Below are 15,413 nucleotides of genomic sequence, written 5' to 3'. Positions count from 1 at the left end.
TGAGAAAATATTGAGTGAGCTGAATAAATCATGAATAAAAATGCACATTATATAAGGTACAAATGTCATTGTTTAAATGTCTTGTATTTCCTCCCCAGTACAATAGAAAATGATCATTTTTTCCAAATAACATTAATTTGGAAATCATATTGTCCAAACTATGGCTCTTAACAATGATTTCAGACCCTGTGTGTGGGAGGGGGGAAAAAGTGGTAGGGAGAAATTTCCAACAGTTCCCAAATATTTTATCCACACATTTTATTGGATAATGTGATGCTTCATGCCTTAGGCAAGGCCGGATTGATAATGATAACATCTGGCATTATCTCAGAGCAGTAATGACGTCTCCACTTTGTACAAAGAAGCATGTTAGTTATCTTACTGCTGTGCCCAGCTCAACTGTAAACTTTCCACTGGTTTTATCTACTTCCCTCTTCCCTTTGTCTGGTTTCCATCTTTTTAAAGATTTCATCTGCCCTAACCGGTTTGGCTCAGTGGATGGAGCATCGGCCTGCAGACTGAAGGGTCCCAGGTTCGATTCTGGTCAAGGGCATGTACCTTGGTTGGGGGCACATCCCCAGTAGGGGGTGTGCAGGAGGCAGCTGATCGATGTTTCTCTCTCATTGATGTTTCTAACTCTCTATCTCTCTCCCTTCCTCTCTGTAAAAATCAATAAAATACATTTAAAAAAAAAATTCATCTTAGACGTCTCTTGCTTCAGGAAGTTTTCTAGGAGTATCAAGACTGACTTGGGCTTCTCCGGGGTGTTCTCATAGCACCCTGTACTTACTCTTTCATTTTAGTTGCATTTCCTTGTATAATATTCTAGCCACCTCCTCCCCAGTGTACGCTTGCCCCAGCATCTAGCACCATCCCTAGAACATAAAAGTTGCCTAGTGTACAGTTACTGAACGAATGAATGAAATAGAGTGAATGAAAAGTGAATGACTAAATCTATGAATGAGAATTTATCTGTAGGCCTGGCTTCCAGACCTTGCCATGAACTGTTTGTAGGGCTCTTGGCAAATCACTCACATTTTTTTACCTTAGTTTCCTCAAGTTCAAAATGAAAGGTGTGGGCAAGATGATTTCTAAAGACATTACAGATCTCGGGGTACATGTTTCTATGATGAACACCTTCAGAATAACCCTTCCTTTGAGAGAACCACTGTTTGCCTGAGGAGTGTTTTTCTGAACTTCATATGCCATATTGAGGGAGAATTGCCTCCATGAGCAAATTTGTACCTAATAACCCCAATTTTAGAGCATTTCTTTAGCTTTTGAGGCAAGGTCTAGAACAGTGATGGCGAACCTGTGACACGCGTGTCAGGTGACACGCGAACTCATTTCTTTGGTTGATTTTTCTTTATTAAATGGCATTTAAATATATAAAATAAATATCAAAAATATAAGTCTTTGTTTTACTATGGTTGCAAATATCAAAAAATTTCTATATGTTACACGGCACCAGAGTTAAGTTAGGGTTTTCAAAATGCTGACACGCTGAGCTCAAAAGGTTCGCCATCACTGGTCTAGAACTACTGCAAACTTTGCACGTACTATCTGGTCTTAACATGTTGAGACTATCACATAAAATCAAATAGTAGACCATAAAATAATAGAGCCCTATTTTACCTATACCAGCACAGATTAATAACGATATAAACATCATCTCATGTAACAATTTTATTAGCCATTTAAAATATAAGTTTGATATAAAATAAGGCTATTGGGTTATGAAGATGAACATATAACCTTAGTGCCATTATTTAGACAAATATATCTTGGCCATTGTCCATGTGAATTCAACCAGAAATTAATTAGAAGAGAAAGAACATGGCAGATATTACCTTGCGTGTAGAGTGAATGACCTTGAGAAGGTGTTCAAATGTGTGTGGAGCATGTACTGAGGAGGGTCTGTCCCAGGACTTCTGTACATCAGGAGAAATTACTTTCATTATCTTTTGATTTGTCTGTCTTAACCATGCTGTCCCTGGCCTAGCCAGGGAGCCTGTCAGATAGGAACTGTGAGCCTTCACTCCGAGTTTACTATGTGGCAGGCACTGTGACCGGAAACGTATTATTTCCAGTTTACAGGTTAGGAAATTATAAAATAAACAGGAGCGCTGAGACTTGCATGCTGCCGCTGCTGCCTGCTGGCTCTGGTTGTATTCCCAGCATAGCTCCTGGGACACAGTAAGTGCGCAGCGTGTTTGTCTAGTTAATAAATGAGTAAATAGATGAAGAGAGGGGGTTGCAGAAGTAGACGGGGAAGCTGGAAATGTGAAGATGGTTTAGGGAGATCCCCTTTAACAAAGAAGCACTATCCTACGATAGAGTAGATTTTGTTACAGAAGTGTGTTTGTGACTTTCACTATGTGTTTGTGACTTGCAGTGTGTGTGTGTGTGTGTGTGTGTGTGTGTGTGTGTGCGCGTTTTCGTGTGTTAGCACATATAATCGTTTTAAAATGATAAGGTCTCAACTGAAAAGTGAGATTTAGGTATTATATTCCGATTTATAGCCAAACTAAATGTGACAGAATGTAAACTCCTGACATGAAAGGATTATAATGGAAATCTTGGCAGCCCCTCAAGTATGCTCCCAGAATACATCGTGATACGTTAACTCTTTCTATTTAGGCCTGGAGTGAAATCACCGCATTTTCCCTACTGGCACTTAATCCAATCACTGTAATTGCATCTGCTCGCTTGCTCATTGTCATGTGATCGTTGCACTTTTCCCTACTCAGACAGGAATCAGTAGATTCACAAAAGATTCATTAAGGGGGCAGATCTGTTAACTGGGTCACAGTCTTTCCACTACCATGAAAACCTTGTCCAACAATGACTCCAAATGGTATAATGTCATGTGAAATCCAAGAAGTTCCTGGTAGAGTCAGTAAATGAACTGGCAAACCAGCTTGAAGACTGAACATTAATTATTAGGTAACCTTGGTGGTGACAGTGTGGCAAGAGGGGTGGGGAGGTGGATGCAGGGGTGCAGTTGGGGCGCATGCCTGGAAAGAACATGCCCAGCGAGAAATATAAGGGAAGGCACAGGGAGGTGGAAGTTCCTGCAGGAAAGCCAGGCGGGACAATGATGAACAGGGTGGGTCTGGGTTCGACGTTGGTCTGGTGGGAGGAATAGGTGTTAACAAGAGAGAACCCAGAAACAACAACAGCTCTATCAGTGAGAAATGGGCCAAAGGGGAGCATACTGCCTGGGTAGAATCCCCCCCACTCCTGCCACTGGTATAACACACACTATTTAAGGGCTGAAAAATTCCAAAGTAGAGGAAGGAGTCTGCTTGGTGGAGCACATGGTGGAGGAATAGGTCTTAACAAGCAAGACCCCAGAAGCAGCAACAGCAATACCAGTGAAAAATGAGCCAAATGGGATTCTCCACCTGGAAAAATGTACCTGAGTTACCATTGTTCCTACAATTCCATAGGCAGAGGCCATGGTAGCAACCATGGCACAGGTCTTCAGAGCCCTACTTGTCATGAATGTTCCATTCATTCCTTTATTCGCTTAGGTTTAGGTCTTTAGAGAGAGCTCATTTTCAGGATACCTTAGTTTCAGAATCATAGGGACCAAAGAGGAAATGCAATTACAACTGGGAAGCATTTGAATACTCCGGGTAGGGAGACTAGCATCTCGGGGTGTTGAGACTGCTCAACCTCCGGGTCCTAAAGGAACTTCATCCATTCTCACCTGCAGTTACTGAAGGAGTCTCAACTCTGCCCAGGCATTGGAGTGACCATCCTAATTGGGGAGCATGCTGTCCGATTTTAATGATTATGAACTGACGTTTTACTGCATTTTAACTTACAGCGAGGACATTTTTACTTTATTCCCTGCAGATCTGGTCATGAAAGGGACTCTACAATCAAACTGAGACATCTCTTATCCTGACTCGCTCTGTGCAATGGGAGGATCCATGTCGTGCCATTTTGTTTTATGCATTTGCTCTGATAACAGAGCTATGTGTCTCGACATAATCTGAAATAGGAACTAGAATGAGGACAGAATTTGCATCCTAGGATAGAACTGGGCTTGGCATTAACTTGATCGGAATAAAATTGGACCCATCTCAGTGCTTTCTGATGACAAAATCTAAGCAGCACACTATGGATCGAGGTGTAGAGTGGGTAGGGTTTCATGAGGACAGGAGTTGGACTCCCGAGGGGATCCCCTGTGTGCGTATGTGTTAGGGGAGCAGCTAATCATACACTGAGTTTATTTCAGGTTAAATGGTTAAGAAAAGAAAGTGCTGGATGATGTTAAGAGAGAACTGCTCTTCAGTTTGCCCCCCGAGTTCTCTAAAAAAACTTGTGCCAGCCTAGCAGTCCTGGCTGCTCATCCCATCTCTTACTTGTACCAGAAGACGAATTGAGTGATCTGATTGGTAGATTGCATGTATGGTCCATATTTCTCACCCGTGTACAAGTGATGCACGAAAGACACAAGCCCAGACCAATGTGAGGCAGGAATCCTATTCCCTAGTTCTGAAGGTTCCCGTAGGCAGGCCGGCCAGGATCTAGACCTGAAATGGACCAGCAAGGCCCTGTCATCAACACATCTAAAGTCACGTTATCCAATTCTCCTTATCAGTAATAAAGCTGACATTTTCATCTCCATCTGGGTCTGATTTCTCAAGTGGATCTGAGCACGAGAGGAGAAGAAAAGACTATTATTTACTGCTACCCTGAACACCCGCACACCTCCCATGCATGCTGGGTTGTTACCCCACATGACCAACTCCCTCCCTTTATGACAAACAAATGCCTAACATATGAGTAGATGTAACTTTAATTTAAATTTTCCATAAAATAAAGAAAATGGGTAGTGGGAAGGCCAGAAACTTATAGAGAGGCACTCCTAGGTTAGAACCCTGGGTCCATGAGGAATGAACCGGGCATAATACACCATCTTCTATGAACTTGCTTTCTAACTTAATACTGAATATTAAATGAGACACAGCAAAGAAGCATCTAGTATTATGCCCAATATGCTAGTTTTTCTCAATATATCATTCTTTTCAGTATTAGTAATGCCTTCTTACACAAAAGCAAATGCTTGAGGTAACGGGTCACAGTTCTTTCGTACCTTATAGTCAATATATGTTCATTCACTGCAGTTCAGTCTTTGCCCCTGAAGAATGAGTAACAGAATCCAAACTAAAGAAGGTTGGCTTTGTTATATTAAAAAAGTGCAATGAAAAAAAATCCTTAAAGAAACATCTGTCTAGTGAAATTCATAAGTTTCTTCACTCGGGAAAGTTCTGGTTTGTGCTGCGTTATTTATGGTCCAGGGTTAAGATCTCATTGGGTGGCCCAGCTGCTTCCCCTATGCATTTGCAATGCTGGGCATTGCATGCTTCTTCAACCCAAAAGCAATAGCTCTTTCCCCTACGATCCTGCTCAAGATGTAGTTCGACTTCGTGGGACCAAAAGTTGAGTAGGGTCATAAACCAAGGCTAGGCCTTGCCTCTTCCATGTTGCCTGCTTTTTGTGGTTTATATGTGATCAGTAACCAGGAAAGCTCAATACACCCAGCTCATTGCATCTGGGGGAAATGCACGCAGAATTACAAACACTGGCAACAGCCTCAGCTGAGGAGAGGCACTGTGTTTATTCAAGAACATGGCACAGTCATCCAGCCCCTGGCATATGATTTATTTCTTAAGGCCCCAAATCAAATGACCCACCTTCGAAGTCCTTTATTAAAGCCTCGGGCATGTGGTACTCATTTGATTTTTAGAAGGAATCAACAAGAAATATAGGTGAGTAAAAGGGAGAAAGAGTAGAGAGGGTTAAAAAAAAAACAAGCTCTTGTTAACATGAAGTCAATGTTAGAGATTTTTTTTTTAAATCTTTGAAAGAGTGATTTTACTGGAGCAAAGGATCGTCTCTCTATAAAGAAAAAACACTATACCACTTCTCAAAGTATTTCTTAATATGCATCTAAAGTTTCATTGTTAAAGAGTCAAATTTTCCAAATCAGAGAAAAGTATTACTTCATGGTCCCCGAGTTTCCAATCGCTCCGCGTATGAAACGTTGAGGTTTAAGAGGCCAAGGCTCCGAGTGGAAAGCATCTGTTTGATGTCGGCGAGGTCTCTGACAAATTCAGTGTTAAAAGACTCCGTGCCGCTCTTTGAAAATATATCACTTTCTAATAAATCTCTGAGCTCTGACACACTCAGCGACGAGGTTTGCTTTATGGACTTAGGCAAGAGCATCTGTGAGCCGCACCTGGCCCTCCCTGAGCTGAGAGAGGCAGATTTTAAAATTGCCATGAGTCTGGCCGGTGAGGCTCAGGTTTTGAGTGCCGAGCTATGAACCAGGAGATCAGGAGGTCATGGTCTGACCCCCCATGAGGGCACTCCCCAGTAGTGAGCATGTAGGGGGCAACCAATCAATGATTCTCTCTCATGGTTGATATTTCTATCTCTCCCTTTCTCTCTGAAATCAATAAAAAAATTTTTTTATCAAAATGAATGGACAGCTTCAGGTTCAGGTGCTGACCTAGTCTAGTACCTTTCTTTTCTCTACTTCCAGATCATACAGCGTCAGGATTGGTGAATTCCCCTGACCTAGCTAACATCCTATTTAAATTTTCCATAAAATAAAGAAAATGGAAAAGAAGGTAAGTTGGAGAAGATGCAAGAAATTAAAGCTGAACTATTCATTATGGTCTTTGCTGGGGCTATGTCATCATGGCACATGGGTTTCGAGGTTGTTGGTACCATTATCTCAGCCACTGTGGGGGCTGGTGCATTTTCACAGACGACGCATTCAGTGTAAAATGTTCTATTGTGTAGCTGCTTCAGCGCATCAAGACTGTAGTGAAAATGGATCTCTTACTCAACATTGAGGAATAGCGGGATGATGAATTAGACACCTAAAAGTAGCACACTTATTTAAAAACATTGTACTGTACCTTCACTATAGAATCTTTAGATACCACAGGTAAGTACAAAGGAAATGAATCCCACATCTAGAAATAGCCACTTTGGCATACACTGGTTTCTCTCTCACACACAAATTCACACAAATGTGTACACGTGTATCTTTTTTAAAAATAACGTGGACCCCTTCACGAATTATTCAAGAGAGTGGTTTTGTTACGTAATACAACAGGAACATCATTCAAAAGCAGTTTCTCTGTGATGTGTGTGTTTATACACACACACATATATCCATCTTAATGGTTGCAGAATGTTCCATTATATGGATATGGATAAGGATGGGTGCCATCTTTTAATGTAAGAAAGGCCAGCCAGACCTGTCTTCCCTGTACTGCTTTCAACAATCACAATCTATTAAGCCAGCAACTCCCACCACAAAGCATGAGCCAGATGAGGCTGGAGGCTGGAGGGGACACTTCTCACAGTTAAAGAAAGACACTGAAATGAAAATTTAAAAAGAAACCAACACCCAGCCAAATCCCTAGGAAACTGTTATCAGAAGGTTTTGGGGTTTCTCTAGCATTCTCTACCTTTTTCAAAAAAACAAACTACACACACACACACACACACACACACACGAGCAACAGCAGGTGTGATATGTGGCTTATGTTCAGCCTTTTTGAAAATGGGATCACCTTGTGTGTGGCCTTCTTTCTTTTATCACTTAACATCATGAATGCTTTTTAGTATTCAACCACATTACTGAATGTCATTCATTCCTGTTAAAATATCCTTATTTCTCCATTCTGATGTTGGAAGACATTTGAGTTGTTAGAGATGTGTGTGATGTGTGTTACCCTATGAACACCGCTAATATGAATATTCTCATGCATGTCTCCTCACACACTTGCAGGAGTGAAAACACTGCATCATAGATCATGTTAATATTTGGCTGCCCAATAAAATGTCAAATTATTTCCCGAAGATACCAATTTACACTCCCACCCAAAGTACGGGAACCTGCGCGAAAGTACTAGTTGCTCCCTATTCTGACTCACCCTGGGTATTTCCTATACTTCCCACTTCAGCACTCTTGAGAGGGGTAGTGGTGTGGACTGTACTTCTAGGAGCATTTCCCGAGCACCTGTTGACATGTTTGTTAGACATTCGGGTGTTTTCTTTTGGAAAGTATCTGCTTATATCTCTTACCCATACCCCACTGTCTTCTTTCTTTTGTTTTCTAATTGCAAAAAATTTAAAGAACACATTGTGAGTTTGTCATGGAATAAATTGGTGGGGATATTGTCTCTCGTTCTCTGACTTAACCTTTTTATTCTATAGCATCTTTTTTTGAACACAAACTAGTTTATCTCAAGAATGTTTTTTATTTGTTTTTAGTTTTTAATGTAGAGGTCATTTGCATCTTTTATTTATTCAGGGATGTCTGCTTTTTTTGATGGTGTTGTAAACATAGTTTTTAAATTTAATATTCTATTTGTTTATGGCTAGTATATAGAAATACAATTTACCAATCTGGGATGAGACAAACTTCCTAAATTCACTTAATAATTCTAATAGTTTGGCTGTAAATCATTTGGATTTTTTTATGTTTGAAATCATTTTGTCTCCAAGTAATAGAATTTTATTTCTTTCCCTCCAGTTCTGATGCCTTTCATTTCTTTTTCTTGCCTTGTGCACTAATTAGGATCTCTAGTATGATAATGATTCGAAGTGACAAGAGGAACAGTGCTGCTTCAATCCCAGGATCAAGGAGAAATCTTTCAATAAGTGACAACTAAATATGATAGAGATATTTTGTAGATGCCCTTCATTAAATTAAGGAAGTTTCCTTCTATTCCTAGAGTCTGAGTGTCTACCATTAATGGATATTGAAATTGTTTGGCATCTGCAGAGAAGATATGATTTTTCTCTCCTTTTCCCTTACTGTGATAAATGCATTGATCAAGTTTTGAATTTGAAAGCCCATTTGGTCATGATGTACTATTCTTTTTATGTATTGCTGGATTTCGTTGGATAATATTTTGTTTAAAATTTCTCATCTATTTTCATAAGATAAATTTGCCTGTAATTTTCCTTTTTGTAATGCTCTTATCAGGTTTTTCTATCAAAGTTTAATTGCATCATAAAATGAGTTGGGAAGTGTTCCTTTTTTCCTATTCTCTAGGAGAGTTTTTATAATATTGGTTTTATTGCTTCCTTAAATGTTGAGAGAATTCACAAGTGAAACCATCTGGGCTTGGCGTTTTCTTTGTGGGGAGGTTATTTAATAACTAATTCAAGTCCTTAATAAGAAAAGGACTATTTTGATTTTCCCTTTATTCTTGTGTTATTGTTGGTAAGGGGTGTCTTTCAAGAAATGTGTACATTCTATTTTAGTAATTATTGACAATTTAGAAGTGTTTTAAATTTTCAGATTTATTGGCACATAATTATAATTTTCTTTGATTCAATTTGAGTATCTGTACAAAATGTAGTGATGGCCCCTTTTGTCAGAGGACTAATTTTCTTTCTCTCTCTCTCTCTCTCTCTCTCTCTCACTCTCTCTCTTTCTCTGTCTCGTTAGTCTTGCTAATTTTCCTTTTGAAATAACCAACTTTCTGCTTCATTAATCCTTTGATCGCACACTTGTTTTCAAGTCTCCTTAAGTGCTACTCTAACCTTTATTATTTCCTACCTTCTTCTTTGGGTTTTACTTGTTGAAATCTGTCTATTTCTTTAAAATAGATATTAAATTACTGGCTAAGCCTTTCTGCTTTGCAATATATGTGTTTATACTACATGCTTCCCTCTGTGCATGACTTTAGCTACATTCCACAAGTTGTCATATTTTAATTACCATTGAATTTAAATTGTTTTTTAATTTCCACAGTAGTTATTCTTGATTCATAAGTTAGAAGGAAGTATGTTCCTTATTTTTGACACATTTAGAGATTTTTCTGGCTATCTTTTCTTTTTTGTCGCTCCAAGCCCATGGTGGTCAGAGACTATACTGCATGATGTCAGCTTTTGAAACTGATTGGGGCTTTCCTGAAGGCCTGGTATTCTGTTGATTTTAGTAAATGTCCCTCGTGCACTTAACATCAAGTGTGTGTTTTATTATTATAGTTTGTCAAATAGATCAAGTTTCTTAATTATCTTTTTCAAATGCCCTATATCGTTACCGACTTTTTTGGTCTCCTGTTTTATCTTTTTAAAAAATTTAAATATTAAAGTCTTTTGCTGCTATGAGTGTTGATTTCTCTTTTTCTCAACTTACTTTCGTTAATTTTTTAAAAAATATTTTATTGATTTTTTACAGAGAGGAAGGGAGAGGGATAGAGAGTTGGGAACATTGATGAGAGAGAAGCATCGATCAGCTGCCTCCTGCACACCCCCTACTGGGGATGAGCCTGCAACCAAGGTACAAGCCCTTGACTGGAATCGAACCAGGGACCTTCCAGTCCCCAGGCCGACACTCTATCCAGTGAGCCAAACCGGCCAGGGCACTTTCGTTAATTTTTAAGCATTGAGGCTATCGGCTAATAGATGTATACATGTGGGTGGGATTATGAAGGACCCTGGGCTTCTAGATGTTCTTTTCTCCCATGAGGTTTTTCAAGGGCCAGTCTGTGGATCACTTCAATGCCTCCCACTGTTTTCCTTTGCATTTTACAATGCCTGTGTGAGCGCCAGGAGGGAGCAGGTTTATTGCGCATGCCATTCACTCTAGATTCTACTAGAGCAAATGATTGCAACAACCCAGAGGGAAAAAACTGGAAAATAAGTCCCTGATGTAAAAGTGGTCACAGGGCCAAAACAGTAGTGCCAATTATGATTTCAGGGCCTTGCGGACGTCGCTTTGCCAACAGCCTTTTAAACAATATATAATTTATTGTTGGTTTGGGCGGGCGCATTAAGCAATATTTTTTCTTTAAGCCGCCAGTTGACTTCGGATTAAAAGTCAATACTGAACGTTTCAGTTCGCTTTGGCTAATTTTACTTGTTTTGTTTTGCAAGGAAGGGTGTTAATGGCCATCAACCAGAAGAGAGAGAGAGAGAGAGAGAGAGAGAGAGAGAGAGAGAGAGAGAGAGAAAGGAGGCCTAGAGGGCTGACTCAGCATGGGTGTGGCCCTGGGTGTATGTATCATTTTCTGTAATCTTCTACCTTCGTGTTCCTTTCCTGGATGACATGGATTATGACAAAGTGGCAAGCCAGTCACTCCCGCAATAAAGGCCCATTGCCTTTTTCCAAGGCTGAAGTTGGGGATCCTGGCCTTGGGGAAGCCTTGAAATGCAGGACACAGGACCTGCTCCTACACCAACATGTTTTCCAGCAGGTGAATCCTAACTAAATAGATGTTAAGTCATAATACACAGTGGCCCATTCCGTAAGGATAGGTAACCCTTTGCAAAGCAGCGCCTGATTGTTCGATCAACTGGGTGGGCAGGTACTGGGACAGGACTGAAAGGGTGTGGAAGATGGGTAACTCTGCGAAGATGGTTCTTGTTATTCACAGAAGAATCCAAGTGAATTCATGGATGCATTCCTTCATGCGGGAAAGTACCACCCCAATTAATCTTTGAAAAATAAACTTCAACCTTGCAGGAAAACTAGGTTTTGTGCGGTCGTCCCTAAGAGCATGCCTAAATCCTGCCATTTCTTATGGATCCGGCGCGTGGATTCTCTTTTCATGCCCCCGGACCCTCAGAGGCAGTCTTCTGGAGTGACACAATCACGGTCAAGAGCACAGAGGGTCATTGCCAACACCGCCGCTCATTGATACCCCAGCAACATACCACTTCCTTCCTTGTCTCAAAACGTACCCACTGCTAAACTTCGGACACTTTCCAAAGAGCTAATGACATGGAACTTCTGGCCAAAGTCAACAACAACAACAAAATAACCTGCCATCCTCAGCCAGCCCTTATCTGCTGCAGGACAGGGATTAAGCAGTCCCAGCCTGGATAAAGCCCAGGACGCTCCCTTTGCCAAATCAAGAAAGCTGAAAGGTGGGCGAGCATGCCTCTGCTTATTTGTGAAATGTAATTGCCTGGGGGAGGGGCTGGGCACCTGGGTGCTACCTGCTCTACTTGTATGTCATTCCTGGAATGTCTCTGACCCATTTCTTCCTTCATTTCTTCCTTCATTTCTTCCTTCATTTCTTCCTTCCTCCCTCCCTCCCTTCCTTCCTTCCCTCATCCCTCCCTAAATATCTGTTCCCATTTCACAGAGGAGGGAACAGGCTCCTAGAGAATAAGCTTCAGGAAGTAATTGGCCGAAGTTTACCCAGTCGGTAAATAAACCATAGAGAAGAGATTTGAACCTAGATGGTTCTGACTTCAAAGTCATGTCCTTTCCACAATGTAGAGGCTCCATCAGAATCATCTGGGACCCCCACATATATTTCTGAACCCCAATGTGGAGCATTTCAACTGCATTTTCGGGTTCCATGTGAATTTCATGTGTAACCAGGTTGAGGAATAACTAAAATGCAATACACTCGTTTTCCAACTCCTAATACCGTAACTGGTCCAAAACACTGAAGTAGCAATAATTCATTTGACAACCATTTACTGAGCACCTATGTCACTGGAATTGTTACAGGCATGGCGGTGAGCAAAACGTGCTGCCCTGAGGAAACTTACATTCTAGTGTGGGGATGGGAGGGTCACATGGGACAGATAAAAACATAATACATGAGCAAGTTATGCATTATATTATGAGATGGTAGGTGCTAAGGAAAAAAACAGAAGTTGAAGTCTGAAAGATAAGAAGGGAAGGACCAGGTAAGCTCATGGTGGGTCTTAGAGGCTATTGTATTTTTACTTTTACTCTCAATGAAATGGAAAATCATTGTCACATCTCGGAGGAAAAAAGTTACGTGAACCAATAAATTAAAAAAAACAAAAAAAAATTCCATTGACAAAGACCAGAAGACCGATTTTGAAAAACTTCTCATCCAGACTCCAAAATAATAAAAAAAATAAAGGCAGGTGTTTTTCTACATGATTCCAGGAAAACTGTTAAAATTTCACATGAAAGCAGGCTTCATGATTTAGTCACCCATCCACTCCTTTCAACCATTTGTCAACCAAGTGTTCATTAAGTCCGCAGCCTCGCCTGTGTCAGGTACTGTGCTAAGTGCAGAGGGCTTGCTAGGATTTATGACCTGGCTTCCAAAGAGCTCAGGGGCCTCAGGAGCAGTGTATGCGGTCCAGGCTGCCTGTGAAGCAATTGCTTATTCCCAATCTAATCACTTCCACTGCAATTAAAGCCCCTTTCCTTTGGCTGATTGTCAATGGGAGATGTACTTGGTCAAAGTGCTCTTCCGGCTCCAGGCCTATGACAAGCTCTGGTTGGCTGTCTCTCCCAGAGTTTTACTGGGAGGGAAAGGGTCTGCACAGTTTATGTGATTGGGAGGACTGGAGATTTTTGGCAGAGAAGAAAGAGCATTAGAAGTTGGAGGGAGCCCAGCTGGTGTGGCTCAGCCTTTGAGCTTCGACCTATCGACCTATCGAACCAAGAGGTCACAGTTCGATTCCTGGTCAGGCACATGCCTGGGTTTCGGGTTTGATCCCTAGTGTGGGGCATGCAGGAGGCAGCCAATCAATGATTCTCTCTCATCACTGATGTTTCTATCTCTCTCTCCCTCTCCTTCCCGCTCTGAAATCAATAAAAATATTAAAAGAAGAAGAAGTTGGAGAGCATGGGCAATAGAGATTGAAAAATAGCTCTTGATTCCTTGGGTTCAAGGTAGGGGAGAGGTTGAAGGTGCTGCAGTTTAGGGCATTTGGAGTGTAGGAGGGAAGCATGAATCAAACTAGCTGCTTTGTTCTATAAAGTATATAGTTTGAGCTGATTTCACTGCCACTGAATATGAGAATGCTTGAGAGGAATAGCAAAATATAGAATGAAGACTTGCCAAAGGAAAAAAGTCTTAACATAGTGACGAATTCTTTTAAAATGATTCAGCTTGCAGACTGCGCAGGTAGTGGAAACAGTGTGGTAATGGGCACCGTAACAGAATAATAGTCACCTCCGTTCTCTTACTCAAAAGCAATAAATGCAGACCCAGAAAAACTGATTAATATCTTAACTATGCTTTAGTACAACAATAGTTCAGTGGCCACATTTGAAAGGCTTTTCTTAGTGCTTTACCTCAGCCCAATCAATCTATGCTCACTTTATGGCATGATTTCGTTTTATAAATATGTCGGCCTAAGGGAGGGTTGGAGCTCATCCCACCTCCCTCATTCAGTTTTTTACAAGGCATCTTGATTATAAATATATCATAAATCATACTTATAAACATATCCTACTATGAAGCAGAAAAATCTCTCTGATAAAGAAGACATCATTTTCCAATGTCCTTGCCATTTTATTTTCAAGAGTAAAAATAGAAATGCCACTAGCAATCATATAGGTACCAAACTATTGTCTCCCTGAAGTGGCAAAAGTGTGCATGATTTTTTTAAAAATTACTTAGATGGGATATGATTCTTGGTTGAGGGTTCAAGTTTGATAGAGTAGGAATATCAAGGTTAGATTTTGCTGATGGAAAATGGAACACAAAGGCTAACTTCAGACCTCCCTCAAGTCACTAACGGAGTCCAGATGGGAGAAGAATAGCGTAAAACCAAAGGGTACACTTTGACTCAGTCAGAGACGCTTAGCAGAACCACAGTAGGGGAAACAAATGAGAAAAAAAAGTAGCTCACCCTGTCTTGTATAGACTTGGTGCTGCTGTTTGTTCACTTATTGGGCCCTTTCAAATGCCATTTTGTAAAGATTCGATTAACTTTTCAAAAAACAATAGGACCAGGACGAATTCTCTCTTGAGAGCTAACCTGGGCCAATCCCCCAGCAGGAATGGAGTTGAACGTATGTCCACTGATTTGTGCTTGTTAAAGTGTTTCTCTCCTGAAGGCATTTCATAATATTCCTAACCAGGAGACCAGCGCCGTGAGATTAAATGATGAGAGCCTTTTTCTATTGACTTTCTAACTCTACATTAAAAAGCATTCGGGAAACATTGTCAATTAAAAGACCATGCAGGTCTTTTAATGAGGGATTTGGAATTAAGTAGCTAACATTTTATAAAACTGAAATGCTAAGTCCTTTTCTGCCTTTACCAGACTCAGATTAAGAGCATACTGGCCTGATATCTGACCATTTTTCCAGTGCAGTAACAGGTGGCCACCTGTCAAGAAATGATGCTCAGTGTCACAGGGAAAAGGTAAGCCTTTCAAATCTCTAAAAAAGAACATGATTCTAGCATCAGGAATGAGGTAGAACTTCCGGTCTGGAGGAATAAAGAGATCAGCAAATCTTCTCTCCCCCAAACCACTATAAAGCTGAAGGAATTGCACAAAATTAGTCACTCTGGTGATCTGGAACCCTACCAAAGCAGTTGTGAAAACGAGAGCTTTACTAATGAGACTAGAGGCTCTATGCACAAAATCCGTGCAAGAATAGGCCTTCCTTCCCCCGGCTGCCGGCA

General features: G+C 40.8%; 1 protein-coding gene across 2 annotated transcripts in view; it reads left to right on the top strand.

The window, feature by feature from the left end:
- The window catches only part of LYPLAL1 (lysophospholipase-like 1), a 61,531-nt gene extending 51,373 nt beyond the window's left edge, over positions 1-10,158 (top strand). For both annotated transcript variants that reach the window (XM_014528061.1, XM_014528060.1), the window contains exons 8-9: positions 6,563-6,650; positions 8,618-10,158. In XM_014528061.1, coding sequence (XP_014383547.1) covers positions 6,563-6,586 — 24 coding nt within the window. In that variant the 3' untranslated portion in view covers positions 6,587-6,650; positions 8,618-10,158. The remainder of the gene's footprint in view (positions 1-6,562; positions 6,651-8,617) is intronic.
- The last annotated feature ends 5,255 nt before the right edge of the window (positions 10,159-15,413 follow it).

Source organism: Myotis brandtii, unplaced genomic scaffold (genome assembly GCF_000412655.1).
Source record: "Myotis brandtii unplaced genomic scaffold, ASM41265v1 scaffold612, whole genome shotgun sequence".
In the NCBI taxonomy this organism is placed as follows: Eukaryota; Metazoa; Chordata; class Mammalia; order Chiroptera; family Vespertilionidae; genus Myotis; species Myotis brandtii.
Note: the sequence above shows the minus strand (reverse complement) of the source record. Positions and strands in the feature narration are given on the sequence as shown.